Source organism: Salmo salar, chromosome ssa01 (genome assembly GCF_905237065.1).
Source record: "Salmo salar chromosome ssa01, Ssal_v3.1, whole genome shotgun sequence".
Lineage (NCBI taxonomy): Eukaryota > Metazoa > Chordata > Actinopteri > Salmoniformes > Salmonidae > Salmo > Salmo salar.
The window spans coordinates 172,208,409-172,223,637 of NC_059442.1; the positions used below are offsets into that span (position 1 = coordinate 172,208,409).

At 49.1% G+C, this 15,229-nt stretch overlaps 1 protein-coding gene across 2 annotated transcripts in view; it reads right to left on the reverse strand.

The window, feature by feature from the left end:
- The window catches only part of LOC106572881 (A-kinase anchor protein 2), a 19,808-nt gene extending 8,490 nt beyond the window's left edge, over nt 1-11,318 (reverse strand). The window contains exons 1-2 of one of the 2 annotated variants that reach the window (XM_045694170.1): nt 11,088-11,318; nt 3,626-6,554 (exon numbers count right to left, since the gene is read on the reverse strand). In XM_045694170.1, the coding sequence (XP_045550126.1) occupies nt 3,626-6,419 (2,794 nt within the window). In that variant the 5' untranslated portion in view covers nt 6,420-6,554; nt 11,088-11,318. Of the gene's footprint in view, nt 1-3,625; nt 6,555-11,008 lie in introns of both variants that reach the window. The other variant, XM_045694164.1, reaches the window with a different exon arrangement.
- Between the last annotated feature and the right edge of the window lie 3,911 nt (nt 11,319-15,229).

A 15,229-nucleotide genomic window follows, 5' to 3' on the forward strand; every position in this document is an offset into this window, starting at 1 on the left:
CTTAGAGAACTCGGCGTGTTGCTATAGAGAACTCGGCGTGTTGCTTAGAGAACTCGGCGTGTTGCTATAGAGAACTCGGCGTGTTGCTTAGAGAACTCGGCGTGTTGCTATAGAGAACTCGGCGTGTTGCTTAGAGAACTCGGCGTGTTGCTCTGAGAACTCAGCGTGTTGCTCTGAGAACTCGGCGTGTTGCTTAGAGAACTCGGCGTGTTGCTTAGAGAACTCGGCGTGTTGCTTAGAGAACTCGGCGTGTTGCTTAGGGAACTCGGCGTGTTGCTTAGGGAACTCGGCGTGTTGCTTAGGGAACTCGGCGTGTTGCTTAGGGAACTCGGCGTGTTGCTTAGAGAACTCGGCGTGTTGCTTAGAGAACTCGGCGTGTTGCTTAGAGAACTCGGCGTGTTGCTTAGAGAACTCAGCGTGTTGAACCTAGAGAAGTCCAACCCTTATCATAAAAACTACAGGACTCTGTTTAAACAGCCAATCAGGAGCTAAGAATGTCAGAGGCAGGGTTAGGGAGCCTGTCATTTCAAAGCATTCTCAAGTCGGACTTTACAACACAACTCATGTTTCCCATCAGCCATCAGAATACTTTCAAAATGGAGGAGTACATAAAGATATGCCAACTCTAGCCAGGAGCAAGCCCGATTACACACAGGACCTAACAGTTTGGTTTTTCAACAAAACTTTAATAACAAAGGGAGAGACAGAGTGGATTTAATTTACAAAACTATTGTTTACATTCACCACAATAGCTAATGTCCTATGTTATTGTTATGTTGACCACTATAGTCCTATGTTATCATGTCGTAGTAACCAGTCTCTCTCTCTCTCTCTCTCTCTCTCTCTCTCTCTCTCTCTCTCTCTCTCTCTCTCTCTCTCTCTCTCTCTCTCTCTCTCTCTCTCTCTCTCTCTCTCTCTCTCTCTCTCTCTCTCTCTCTCTCTCTCTCTCTCTCTCTCTCTCTCTCTCTCTCTCTCTCTCTCTCTCTCTCTCTCTCTCTCTCTCTCTCTCTCTCTCTAATTATGTTGTAGTAACTGGCATTTTTCTCGCAGTAATAGCTACTGTAAATTGGACAGTGGAGTTATATTAACAGGAATTTAAGCTTTCGGCCGATATAAGACACTTATATGTACCGACATTTGTTGTTTCTCTAAAAATCTGTGATCGTGACACAAGGTGCTGCATGATTTACAACTGTCCCGTTGACGGGACGCCGATCCCAGAGCGGCTCCCCATAAAAAGAAACTTCTCCTTTTGAAAACAGCCTGTGTGGCATCAACATGAGTCAGAAACATTTATTCTAGTGTCAAAATTAACTACAAAGTTTAAATAGGATCATTCTGGTCAAAAAGTCAGGGTACCCTAACAGTTATCCACGGGTGGAATGAAGGGGTACCCTAACAGTTATCCACGGGTGGAATGAGGGGTACCCTAACAGTTATCCACGGGTGGAATGAGGGGTACCCTAACAGTTATCCACGGGTGGAATGAGGGGTACCCTAACAGTTATCCACGGGTGGAATGAAGGGTACCCTAACCGTTATCCACGGGTGGAATGAAGGGGTACCCTAACAGTTATCCACGGGTGGAATGAGGGGTACCCTAACCGTTATCCACGGGTGGAATGAAGGGGTACCCTAACAGTTATCCACGGGTGGAATGAGGGGTACCCTAACCGTTATCCACGGGTGGAATGAAGGGGTACCCTAACCGTTATCCACGGGTGGAATGAGGGGTACCCTAACAGTTATCCACGGGTGGAATGAGGGGTACCCTAACCGTTATCCACGGGTGGAATGAAGGGGTACCCTAACCGTTATCCACGGGTGGAATGAAGGGTACCCTAACCGTTATCCACGGGTGGAATGAAGGGGTACCCTAACCGTTATCCACGGGTGGAATGAGGGGTACCCTAACCGTTATCCACGGGTGGAATGAGGGGTACCCTAACCGTTATCCACGGGTGGAATGAGGGGTACCCTAACCGTTATCCACGGGTTGTCTTGGTATATATTCCTGCCCATATGCCCACAGCTGGCAGCACACAAGTAATCATCAATTCACATGATCTTAACACCTTGGTAAATTTTGACATGCCATATCCCTTTGGGGCTAGTTAGGGACCGTCACTAAATTACACACTGTACATGGGACAATATTTAAAAATGTAAATTGCTCCAAATTGCAATGACTTAAAAACGTAAACAAACTATAAATGTAGAAATGCATATACAAATTGAGGTAATGTGTACAATGTATGTAGAGTTAAAGTGACTATGCATAGATAATAAACAGAGAGTAGCAGCAGCGTAAAATAAAGGGGGGGGATGCAAATAGTCTGGGTAGCCATTTGAACAGCTGTTCAGGAGTCTTATGACTTGGGGGGTAGAATTAAGAAGTCTTTTGGACCTAGACTTGGTGCTCCGGTACCGCTTGCCGTGCGGTAGCAGAGAGAACAGTCTATGACTTGGGTGGCTGAAGTCTTTGACAATGTTTAGGGCCTTCCTCTGACACCGCCTGGTATAGAGGTCCTGGATGGCAGGAAGCTTGGCCCCAGTGATGTACCCTGTGTAGTGCCTTGCGGTCGGGGGGCCGAGCAGTTGCCATACCAGGCAGTGATGCAACCCGTCAGGATGCTCTCGATGGTGTAGCTGTAGAACCTTTTGTGGATCTGAGGACCCATGCCAAATCTTTTCAGTCTCCTGAAGGAGAATAGGTTTTGTCGTGCCCTCTTCACAATTGTCATGGTGTGTTAGGAGCATGATAGTTTGTTGTTGATGTGGACACCAGGGAACTTGAAGCTCTCAACCTGCTCCACTACAGACCTGTCGATGAGAATGGGGGCGTTCTCGGTCCTCCTTTTCCTGTAGTCCACAATCATCTCCTTTGTCTTGATCACGTTGAGGGAGAGGTTGTTGTCCTGTCACCACGCGACCTGGTCTCTGACCTCCTCCCTATAGGCTGTCCCATCGTTGTCGTTGATCAGGCCTACCACTGTTGTGTCATCGGCAAACTTAGTTATAATGATGGTGTTGGAGTCGTGCCTGGCCGTGCAGTAATGAGTGAACAGGGGGTACAGGAAGTGATGTAGTCATATATAATATGTAATGGCATAACAGAACACATTAGATCAACTGGAACCACAGCGACAAAATATTCAAGGCTTTTTCTAGTTTTCTAGAAGGGGCGACTGACTGTAGCTGTGTAGTGTTTTGGCAGAGTGGATGTCCAAACGCTTGCCAGGTACGAATGCACACACAACAGACATCCACATTAACCCACCCCTTCAAGACAACTCTCGTTTGGCTTCAGTTATGGCCCTTGGATTTCTTATTGCCCAAGCCGAAAAAATCAGCCCCCCTTTAATACCATCACTAGGGGAACATGAATACAGCCTCCTGGATGGAAGTAGACTGAAGACTTATACAAGGGGACAACTCACATACAGTACCAATCAAATGTCAATCAATCAATCAATCAATCAATCACTGATAAACAAGGACATTTTTTTTTTTTACGGGTTGTTTCCAAAACGACACCCTATTGACGATACAGTACAATACTGATGAAAAGAACAAGCAGTGAATAAGGTTTCAGAAGCAGAAACAGTTATCACAGTTGGCTCACCTGGTGCCGTCTTGCTGGTGAGGGTGAGAGGCAGGCTCCCAGAGGTGGGTGGCAGGCTCCCAGAGGTGGGTGGCAGGCTCCCAGAGGTGGGTGGCAGGCTCCCAGAGGTGGGTGGCAGGCTCCCAGAGGTGGGTGGCAGGCTCCCAGAGGTGGGAGGCAGGCTCCCAGAGGTGAGAAGCAGGCTCCCAGAGGTGAGAGGCAGGCTCCCAGAGGTGGGTGGCAGGCTCCCAGATGTGGGTGGCAGGCTCCCAGAGAGGCTGAGTTTGGCGGGCAGACTGTTGGTCTTGTGCTTGTCCCCGGGGTTGATAGTCATCGTCTTGGGTCTGCCAGTCTGGTTGGTTCTGGGATCCGGTCCTGACCGCACCGCTCCCAGTCTCTGCTTCTTCAGCTCTTTCTCTCTCTCCTGCGCCGCTCGGATCTCTTCCTCGATCATGGACAGAGTCCTCTGCTTCCGGGAGCGCAGCTTGAACGGCCCGGTGCTCTGCTCTGTCTCCTGGGCTCTGGTCGCTGCGGCTGTGCTGCGGAGCTCGGCCGCCTCGGAGTACTTAGAGAAGTAACTGAACTGGTCTTTTTCACTCTGGGTCCGGGACAGCTCTGGAGACTGATAGGGCTCTATGGGACGGGGAGGGATGAGGACAGGAGTGCGGACTGGGACCGGGTCTGGATTTAGGGCCAGTGAGCGACTGAGTGCGGACTGGATGAGGATCTTAGGACCCCCGGACGAAGATCTCTGTGAAAGGGGGGCGTAGGTAGGTCTCTCCATCTGGACATAGGTAGGTCTCTCTACCTGGTATGGGAGGGGCTGGAGCTGGGGTGAAGGAGACTGATGTTGGGTTGGACTTGACTGGAACTGAGCTGGAGGTGACAGCGGCTGAGGTGATGGAGTTGACTGGTACTGGGGTGGGGCTGACTGGAGGGACTGTAAGGGTGTTGGTGACTGTTGCAGTGGGCTTGGAGGTTGAGCTGAGTGGAGATCTAGAGGCGTGAGTGACTGATACTCTGTTGGTAGTGATGAAAGGTTCCCAGAAGATAGAACATCTACGTGCCTCTCTTGGATGGGGAGGACCCCCTGCCACTCCTCACCCTGCTGAGACTGGTTCTGGTTCATCAGGGCGTGCTGGATGATACTCTGCACAAGCATACCTGCATGGTACTCCAGCTCTTGCTCCGACAGACCCTGACATCCTTCGTTCTGCTCCCCAGGAGACATGGTGGTGCCTCCCTCCATCTTTCCGTTGATGGGTGTAGTGGTCTGTGGGGTGGAGGGGAAGGAGTACTCCCCCAGAGACGTCTCCCCCAGGTAGGAGGCCGACATGGTCTCGTTTGACGCCCCGCTGTCGGATACGTTATTCATGCTGACGTCTTTTGACAGGGTATCCAGAATAGAGTTATCCAGGGAGCGCAGGGACAGCTCGTCCAGCCCGGAGTCACATTCCTTGGGGTTGCAGGAGGACAGAGAGTTGCTGGGGCTGTGGAGGGAGGAGGAACGATGCTGGGGGGACAGAGAGTCCTTCTCATCTTTTATGATGGTCATGATGGCCCTGGCGCAGGTAAAGTCTCCGTCTCTGTATCTGTTCTCCATCCAGGCCTCCTTGGGGCCACTATTACTGGGCTCTCCCTGTCCCAGACCCAGGACCCTCCCCACGGTAGAGGTGGGGGACTGGGACCCTTCTGGGCTGCAGTAGATCCTCTCTGTTCGGACCGTTGTGGTGGTTGAGTCGCTGTCCTCTAGTGGTGAGTCCTGGTAACAGCTGTAGCCCACAGTGACGTAATTGGTGGATCTCTCCACATGAATCACGGTGTCTGGTGATCTGGAGAAGGGCTTGGTCGAGTTGGGAGCTGTGACCTGTGACTTCTCGGTTGCCTGCTGCCTTGCGTGTTCTATCTGGAGCAACTGCTTCCTGGCGGTAGAGAAGTCCATCTGCTCCACCAGGATGTCCTCCTTGGTGCTCTGGAAGAGCTCGGGCGTGTCGCGGCCAGGCTCAGGGTCAGCATTAGGGTCAAAGGTCATGGAGTACTGGGCACACATCTGGGACATCCCACCAGTGAACTCTGACCTCCTCTGCTGCTTCCTCTCCTCGTACTTCCTGTGTGACTCTAGTTTGTCTGGCTCCAGCTCCTCCTCCAGAGTCTTCTCCTGAGGAGGGTTCCACCACTTTGTCCCCATGTCTGGGTTCTTCTTTACCGCCTGGCCCCTGATCAGCTCCAACCTCTCCCTCTCCAGCTCTGCCACCTCCTCCGAGGGACGCACCTTCTTCACGCGCACTTCCTTCTCACACGGGTCGAACAGTTTGGACGGCTTCTTCTCCTCCTGGAAGGCCCGCAGCTCGAAACGGGCCTCCTTCTTGATGGTGGTCATAGTGGGGGATGTTGTCTCTCCTCCCTTCTTCCTGTAGTTCTCCCGCTCTCCTCCCATTGGTCCAGAGTGGCCGTTGGGCCTGGTGTTATTGGTGTTGTTGGTGTAATTGACATCCTGGTGTCCAATGAAGATAGTCTGCTTTCTCCCCTCTACTATGACCTCATGGTATGTTGTGTCTGTGTTGGAGATGTTGACAGATGGTCCACTCCCGTCGATGCTGACCTCCCTGGGGTGTTTCTCAGTGGTAGCGGTCCCGTTAGAGGGTGATGGCGTGGTATCGACCCCGGGGTCACAGCAGTTAGCTTCCAACACCTCGTCTAGGTAGGCTATCTCGTGAGCTACCTCAATGTCCAGGGGCTGGGGCTGGTGTTTGTTGCCCTGGCCGTTGAGCCCTTGGCTGGGGTAGCAGCTCTCAGGGTGGGCCTCCACCTCCATGGTGCTGGTGGTGGTACTGCTGTCTCCTCCACGCGCTGAGATCACACTGATAGAGTTGAGGAAACCGATGCTCTTTCTCTCCGTTCTGTCTCTCTTCAGATCACCACTGCCATCCTCTGATGCCTTGGAGGATTTCTGGAAGACAAAGGGAGAACATTTTGTTGTTAGATAGCTATTGTTCTGTCTGGGCAATGAATGTACCATGGATGTGTCCAAAATGGCACCCAATACATGTACCGTGGATGTGTCCAAAATGGCACCCAATACATTTACCATGGATGTGTCCAAAATGGCACCCAATACATGTACCATGGATGTGTCCAAAATGGCACCCAATACATGTACCATGGATGTGTCCAAAATGGCACCCAATACATGTACCATGGATGTATAGAAAATGTCCCCTATTCTCTTTATAGAGCTCTATTTTACATTTGGGACACTTGGATTTCTTTATCAGATAGCATATGGGGATTTCTAAAAGAATAGATTTCAAATCATTTTTATTCTGTCCGGGCGTAGCATAGCTGTATTTAGCATCAGTTACTCAGGGCGTAGCATAGCTGTGTTTATCATCAGTTAATCAGGGCGTAGCATAGCATTATTTAGCATCAGTTAATCAGGGCGTAGCATAGCTGTATTTATCATCAGTTAATCAGGGCGTAGCATAGCTGTATTTATCATCAGTTATTCAGGGCGTAGCATAGCTGTATTTATCATCAGTTATTCAGGGCGTAGCATAGCTGTATTTATCATCAGTTAATCAGGGCGTAGCATAGCAGTATTTATCATCAGTTAATCAGGGCGTAGCATAGCTGTATTTAGCATCAGTTAATCAGGGCGTGGCATAGCTGTATTTATCATCAGTTAATCAGGGCGTAGCATAGCTGTATTTAGCATCAGTTACTCAGGGCGTAGCATAGCTGTATTTAGCATCAGTTAATCAGGGCGTGGCATAGCTGTATTTAGCATCAGTTAATCAGGGCATAGCATAGCTGTATTTAGCATTAGTTAATCAGGTTGTAGCATAGCTGTATTACTCAGGGCGTAGCATAGCTGTATTTAGCATCAGTTAATCAGGGCGTGGCATAGCAGTATTTAGCATCAGTTAATCAGGGCGTAGCATAGCATTATTTAGCATCAGTTAATCAGATAGCATTTGGGGAAGATCATAAAAGGAGAATGAGAAACTAAACCACTTCTGCTATTTGAAACCTAACAGGAAGAACTGGGAATAATGAAGAGAATAAGACTATAATGAAGAGAATGAAATCCAATAACATTTCATTTTGTTTTCTTGTATGAAAGAAACGTATTTTCTCTCTATTTTGTTAGAATACACATGTTCACTTATATGCTGATGATACATACATCAGGTTCAACTATTTTACAACTCTCCAAGATTATTTTAACACTTTACAAAAAATGGTTTCTAGCAAATAATTTGGTTTTAAATCAAACAAAGTCCTACATCATGCTGTTTGGTAAATGGCAAATAATAAACTCCACTGCTGGCAATTACAAAATGTATGCAGGTCATGGAAAAATGCTTGAAAGTGTTTGAAATATCTGAGTTTGAGGATAGATTCTAAATTATCTTTTGGAAAGCATGTCACATCTGTTATATTTAGCAGACGTCACTTTAAATATATATATATATATCACCTTTATTTAAACCAGGTAGGCCAGTTGAGAACAAGTTATCATTTACAACTGCGACCTGGCCAAGATGAAGCAAAGCAGTGAGACTCAAACAACAACACAGAGTTACACAATGTACAGTCAATAACACAATAGAAAAGTCTATATACCGTGTGTGCAAATGGAGTGAGGAGGTAAGGCAATAAATGGGCCATAGTGGCGAAGTAATTACAATTTAGCAATTAACACTGGAGTGAGTAGAAATACTGATGTGCAAAAGAGCAGAAAAACAAAAACAAATATGGGGATGAGGTAGGTAGTTGGTTGGATGGACTATTTCCAGATGGGCTACGTACAGCTGCAGCGATGGGTAAGCTGCATGGTGACTACTCCTCTGAAGCATGGCAGAGTGGTGTGGTGAACAACACAGATCCCAGCTCTTCCCCAGGTGAAACACATTACTTCAACAGTTCCATAGCAGATCAGCTCCAAACTCCAACTCCTTCAAAATGGACATTGTCTATGTTACCTTACATTCCTCAGGATTCAACGTCCTATCCCTCTCTACCTCCCGCTCTTCCCTCCATCTCTTCCCTCTCTACCCTCTCTACCTCCCTCTCTACCCTCCCTCTATTCCCTCCCTTTCTACCCTCCCTCTTTACCTACTTCTCTTCCCTCCTCTCTCTCCCCTTCTCTCCTCTCTCTCCCCATCCCTCCTCTCTCTCCCCATCCCTCCTCTCTCTACCCTTCCCTCCTATCTCTCTCCTTCCCTCCTCTCTCCCCTTTCCACCTCCCTCTCCCTTTCCTGTAAGTGATCCCATCGTGGCTGATAAGCCTAGATGTCTCTGACCAACGTGCTGTTAGATGGAGAGCTATGAAACAGAGCAGGGACAGACACACACAGATAGAGAGAGACATCACTCACCACTGACGATAAGAGACTAGCAGAATAATAGTCTAGCTCAGCTCCTCTAGGGAACACAATATCTAACTCTACCATGAACACCACGGACGTTTCCTTACAGAGAACATAGAGATGACTAGTTAAAACGTGGAGAGACTGTTACAATACTGTTATTACAACTACAATCCAATACTGATTTACTGGGATCAAAATAAACCACTTAGGAAGACATTTCATTTTTTGAAGAGACAGATAAAAACTCAGGATGAAGTCAAACTAATGGTTTGATCTGAAGTCTATGAAGGGAGAAAAACCACATAATGAAGAGGAGAGTAAAGAAGGATGACAGTGCTGGTATTGTCCCTCTGAATGACTGGTATTGTCCCTCTGAATGACTGGTACTGTCCCTCTGAATGACTGGTATTGTCCTCTGAATGACTGGTATTGTCCCTCTGAATGACTGGTATTGTCCCTCTGAATGACTGGTATTGTCCCTCTGAATGACTGGTATTGTCCCTCTGAATGACTGGTATTGTCCCTCTGAATGACTGGTATTGTCCCTCTGACTGACTGGTATTGTCCCTCTGAATGACTGGTATTGTCCCTCTGAATGACTGGTATTGTCCTCTGAATGACTGGTATTGTCCCTCTGAATGACTGGTATTGTCCCTCTGAATGACTGGTATTGTCCCTCTGAATGACTGGTATTGTCCTCTGAATGACTGGTATTGTCCCTCTGAATGACTGGTATTGTCCCTCTGAATGACTGGTATTGTCCCTCTGAATGACTGGTATTGTCTCTGAATGACTGGTATTGTCCCTCTGAATGACTGGTATTGTCCCTCTGAATGACTGGTATTGTCCCTCTGAATGACTGGTATTGTCCTCTGACTGACTGGTATTGTCCCTCTGAATGACTGGTATTGTCCCTCTGAATGACTGGTATTGTCTCTGAATGACTGGTATTGTCCTCTGAATGACTGGTATTGTCCCTCTGAATGACTGGTATTGTCCCTCTGAATGACTGGTATTGTCCTCTGAATGACTGGTATTGTCCTCTGAATGACTGGTATTGTCCCTCTGAATGACTGGTATTGTCCCTCTGAATGACTGGTATTGTCCCTCTGACTGACTGGTATTGTCCCTCTGAATGACTGGTATTGTCCCTCTAAATGACTGGTATTGTCCCTCTGAATGACTGGTATTGTCCCTCTAAATGACTGGTATTGTCCCTCTGAATGACTGGTATTGTCCCTCAGTATTACTCTACCACTATTACTATTCTACTTCTAGTAGTATTGCTCTACCACTATATTACTATATTACTACTCTACTAGTAGTATTGCTCTACCACTATATTACTATATTACTATTCTACTAGTAGTATTGCTCTACCACTATATTACTATATTAATACTCTACTAGTAATGGTATTGCTCTACCCCTCTGTTACTATATTAATACTCTACTAGTAGTATTGCTCTACCACTATATTACTATTCTACTAGTAGTATTGCTCTACCCCTCTGTTACTATATTAATACTTTACTAGTAGTATTGCTCTACCCCTCTGTTACTATATTAATACTCTACTAGTAGTAGTATTGCTCTACCACTCTGTTACTCTCTGTTACTACCTCAGCCCAGGTTTATCTCTTGTGTTTCAGTTGAACAGAACAGTGAAGTATCTGACCAACTCCTCAGCCTTCTGAACAGGATCACACAGAGTAACCCTTTCTCTCTGCTCCCACCCCTTCCTCAGAGAGGACATTTATTTATTAACTAGGCAAGTCAGTTAAGAACAAATTATTATTTACATTGACGGCCTACCGGAGAACACTGGGTTAAACTGCCTTGTTCAGGGGGGAAAAGACAGATTTGTACTTAATTAGCTCTGGGATTCAATCCAGCAACCTTTCGGTTACTGGCCCAACGCTCTAACCACTAGGCTACCTGCCGTCCTCCTCTCCTTAATATTAGCTGCAGTCCTGTTTCCTCTCTGTCCTCATGTGTAAAAGACCAGCCAGCTAGCTGCAGTACTTACCCTGCGTAATGTTAGCTGCAGTCCTGTTTCCTCTCTGTCCTCGTGTGTAAAAGACCAGCCAGCTAGCTGCAGTACTTACCCTGCGTAATGTTAGCTGTTGTCCTGTTTCCTCTCTGCCAGAGCCTTTTCCTTTCCTGTACAATACCCCTCCTCTTTTTCCTCTCCTTTCACAATGCCTCTTCTCTCCCCGTCACATTCCTCTCCTGCCCCTGCCTCTCTCCAAGCTGTGATGTCATCAGCGCGCAGGCAAAGAGGCGGAGGGTCTGGCTTAAAAAGGGAGTGGGTTCTGTCCTCTGGAGATAGAGGGGAGAGAGGGAGGAGAGAGGGGAGAGGGGAGAGAGGGGAGAGAGGAGGGAGGGAGGACAGGGGAGAAAGGGGAGAGAAGGGGGAGGGAGGAGAGGGGAGAGAGGGGGAGGGGAGAGAGGAGAGAGGGGGGAGAGAGGAGAGGGGAGAGAGGAGAGAGGGAGGACAGGGAAGAGAAGGGAGAGAGGGGAGAGGGAGGAGAGAGGAGAGAGGGGGGGAGGGATGAGAGGGGAGAGAGGGAGGAGGGGAGGGAGGAGAGGGGGAGAGGGGGAGAGAGGAGAGAGGGAGGACAGGGAGGAGAGGGGAGGAGGGGGAGGGGAGAGAGGGAGGACAGGGAGGAGAGGGGAGAGAGGGGGGGAGGGAGGACAGGGAGGAGAGGGGAGAGAAGGGGGAGGGAGGAGAGGGGAGAGAGGGGGAGGGGAGAGAGGAGAGAGGGGGGAGAGAGGACAGGGGAGAGAGGAGAGAGGGAGGAGAGGGAAGAGAAGGGAGAGAGGGGAGAGGGAGGAGAGGGGAGAGAGGAGAGTGGAGAGAGGGAGGAGGGGGAGGGAGGAGAGGGGAGAGAGGAGAGAGGGGGAGAGAGGAGAGAGGGAGGACAGGGAGGAGAGGGGAGGAGGGGGAGGGAGGAGAGGGGAGAGAGGGAGGACAGGGAGGAGAGGGGAGAGAGGGGAGGGAGGACCTCTCCCTCTCTCCCCTCTACTCCCTCCCTCTCTCCCATCTACTCCCTCCCTCTCTCCCCTCTCCTCCCTCTCTCCCTTCTCCTCCCCCTCTCCTCCCTCTCTCCCTGTGAGGTCCTTAAACAGCCCTCCACACCCTAACCCCCCCTCTCTGTGAGGGCCCTTAAACAGCCCTCCAGGGCCCCCCCTCCACCCCCCCACACACACGCCAAAAACATCCAGCCCTTTGGTCTCCCCTCCTCCCTGTTTAGGAGCGTGTGAGCCAGCCCCCCCCCCCTTCCTCCGTAGCAGGCTGGGCTGGGCTCACTGTCACAGTCTCAGACATGAGGAGGAAAGGGGGGAGGGTACAGATTGGGCTGGGAGTGGGACAGTCAACTCAAAGGCATTTCCCCCTGACACATCGAAAGCAACCTGGGCTTGGTTCTGACACTCCTCGGACCAAAATACTTTTCCTTCTGTTTAAGTAGAAGGTTGCGTACTGATGACAACTGGGCTCCATGGTATCAGAAAGGAAAGGTGTGTTTGTTTATCAGTGTTGTGCTGGGTGATGAGATCAGCAGTAACCAATGCCTCAGTCCGCCTCTCCTCTCCTCTCCTCTCCTCTCCTCTCCTCTCCTCTCCTCTCCTCTCCTCTCCCTCTCCTCTCCTCTCCTCTCCCTCTCCTCTCCTCTCCTCTCTCCTCTCCTCTCCTCTCCTCTCCTCTCCTCTCCTCTCCTGTCCTCTCCAGTCCAGTCCTCTCCTTTCCTGTCCTCTCCTTTCCTGTCCTCTCCTGGCTCAGATAAGGTGCCAGGTAACTAAGTGTGGGCTGGTGTGTGTGTGTGTTCACTTTCTATATGAATTTCAGCTTCACTTTCACTGCCTCTAATCTACATTTCAGCTTCAGTTTCACTGCCTCTAATCTAAATTCCAGCTTCACTTTCAGTTTCCTTACATCTCTGCTATGGAACAGAACAGGAATAGTTAAAATCCATGTTGAAGTACACATGTACATCATGACTAACGCTAACAGGTTGAACTACACTGAGTGTAGCCCAGATACAGGAAACAACACAACACAACATGGCCTAGATACAGGAAACTACACAACACAACATGGCCTAGATACAGGAAACTACACAACACAACATGGCCTAGATACAGGAAACTACACAACACAACGTGGCCTAGATACAGGAAACTACACAACACAACATGGCCTAGATACAGGAAACTACACAACACAACATGGCCTAGATACAGGAAACTACACAACACAACATGGCCTAAATACAGGAAACTACACAACACAACATGGCCTAGATACAGGAAACTACACAACACAACATGGCCTAGATACAGGAAACTACACAACACAACATGGCCTAGATACAGGAAACTACACAACACAACATGGCCTAGATACAGGAAACTACACAACACAACATGGCCTAGACACAGGAAACTACACAACACAACATGGCGTAGACACAGGAAACAACACAACAAATGTGTGTATGTACACTGGCCCAGTAAGGCCAGCAGGCTAATGTTCCTATCCACCCAGTAAGGCCAGCAGGCTAATGTTCCTATCCACCCAGAAAGGCTAACAGGCTAATGTTCCTATCCACCCAGTAAGGCTAGCAGGCTAATGTTCCCATCCACCCAGTAAGGCCGGCAGGCTAATGTTCCTATCCACCCAGTAAGGCCGGCAGGCTAATGTTCCTATCCACCCAGTAAGGCCAGCAGGCTAATGTTCCTATCCACCCAGTAAGGCTAACAGGCTAATGTTCCTATCCACCCAGTAAGGCCGGCAGGCTAATGTTCCTATCCACCCAGTAAGGCCAGCAGGCTAATGTTCCTATCCACCCAGTAAGGCCAGCAGGCTAATGTTCCTATCGACCCAGTAAGGCCAGCAGGCTAATGTTCCTATCCACCCAGTAAGGCCAGCAGGCTAATGTTCCTATCCACCCAGTAAGGCTAGCAGGCTAATGTTCCTATAGACCCAGTAAGGCCAACAGGCTAATGTTCCTATCCACCCAGTAAGGCCAGCAGGCTAATGTTCCTATCCACCCAGTAAGGCCAGCAGGCTAATGTTCCTATCCACCCAGTAAGGCCAGCAGGCTAATGTTCCTATCCACCCAGTAAGGCCAGCAGGCTAATGTTCCTATCCACCCAGTAAGGCCAGCAGGCTAATGTTCCTATAGACTCAGTAAGGCCAACAGGCTAATGTTCCTATAGACCCAGTAAGGCTAACAGGCTAATGTTCCTATCCCCCCAGTAAGGCCAACAGGCTAATGTTCCTATCCACCCAGTAAGGCCAGCAGGCTAATGTTCCTATCCACCCAGTAAGGCCAGCAGGCTAATGTTCCTATCCACCCAGTAAGGCCAGCAGGCTAATGTTCCTATCCACCCAGTAAGGCCAACAGGCTAATGTTCCTATCCACCCAGTAAGACCAGCGGGCTAATGTTCCTATCCACCCAGTAAGGCCAGCAGGCTAATGTTCCTATCCACCCAGTAAGGCTAACAGGCTAATGTTCCTATAGACCCAGTAAGGCCAGCAGGCTAATGTTCCTATCCACCCAGTAAGGCCAGCAGTCTAATGTTCCTATCCACCCAGTAAGACCAGCGGGCTAATGTTCCTATCCACCCAGTAAGACCAGCGGGCTAATGTTCCTATCCACCCGGTAAGGCCAGCAGGCTAATGTTCCTATCGACCCAGTAAGGCTAACAGGCTAATGTTCCTATCCACCCAGTAAGGCCAACAGGCTAATGTTCCTATCCACCCAGTAAGGCCAGCAGGCTAATGTTCCTATCCACCCAGTAAGGCCAGCAGGCTAATGTTCCTATCCACCCAGTAAGGCCAGCAGGCTAATGTTCCTATCCACCCAGTAAGGCTAACAGGCTAATGTTCCTATCCACCCAGTAAGGCTAACAGGCTAATGTTCCTATCCACCCAGTAAGGCCAGCAGGCTAATGTTCCTATAGACCCAGTAAGGCCAGAAGGCTAATGTTCCTATCCACCCAGTAAGGCTAACAGGCTAATGTTCCTATCCACCCAGTAAGGCCAGCAGGCTAATGTTCCTATCCACCCAGTAAGGCCGGCAGGCTAATGTTCCTATCCCCCCAGTAAGGCTAACAGGCTAATGTTCCTATCCACCCAGTAAGGCCAGCAGGCTAATGTTCCTATCCACCCAGTAAGGCCAGCAGGCTAATGTTCCTATCCACCCAGTAAAACCAGCAGGCTAATGTTCCTATCCCCCCAGT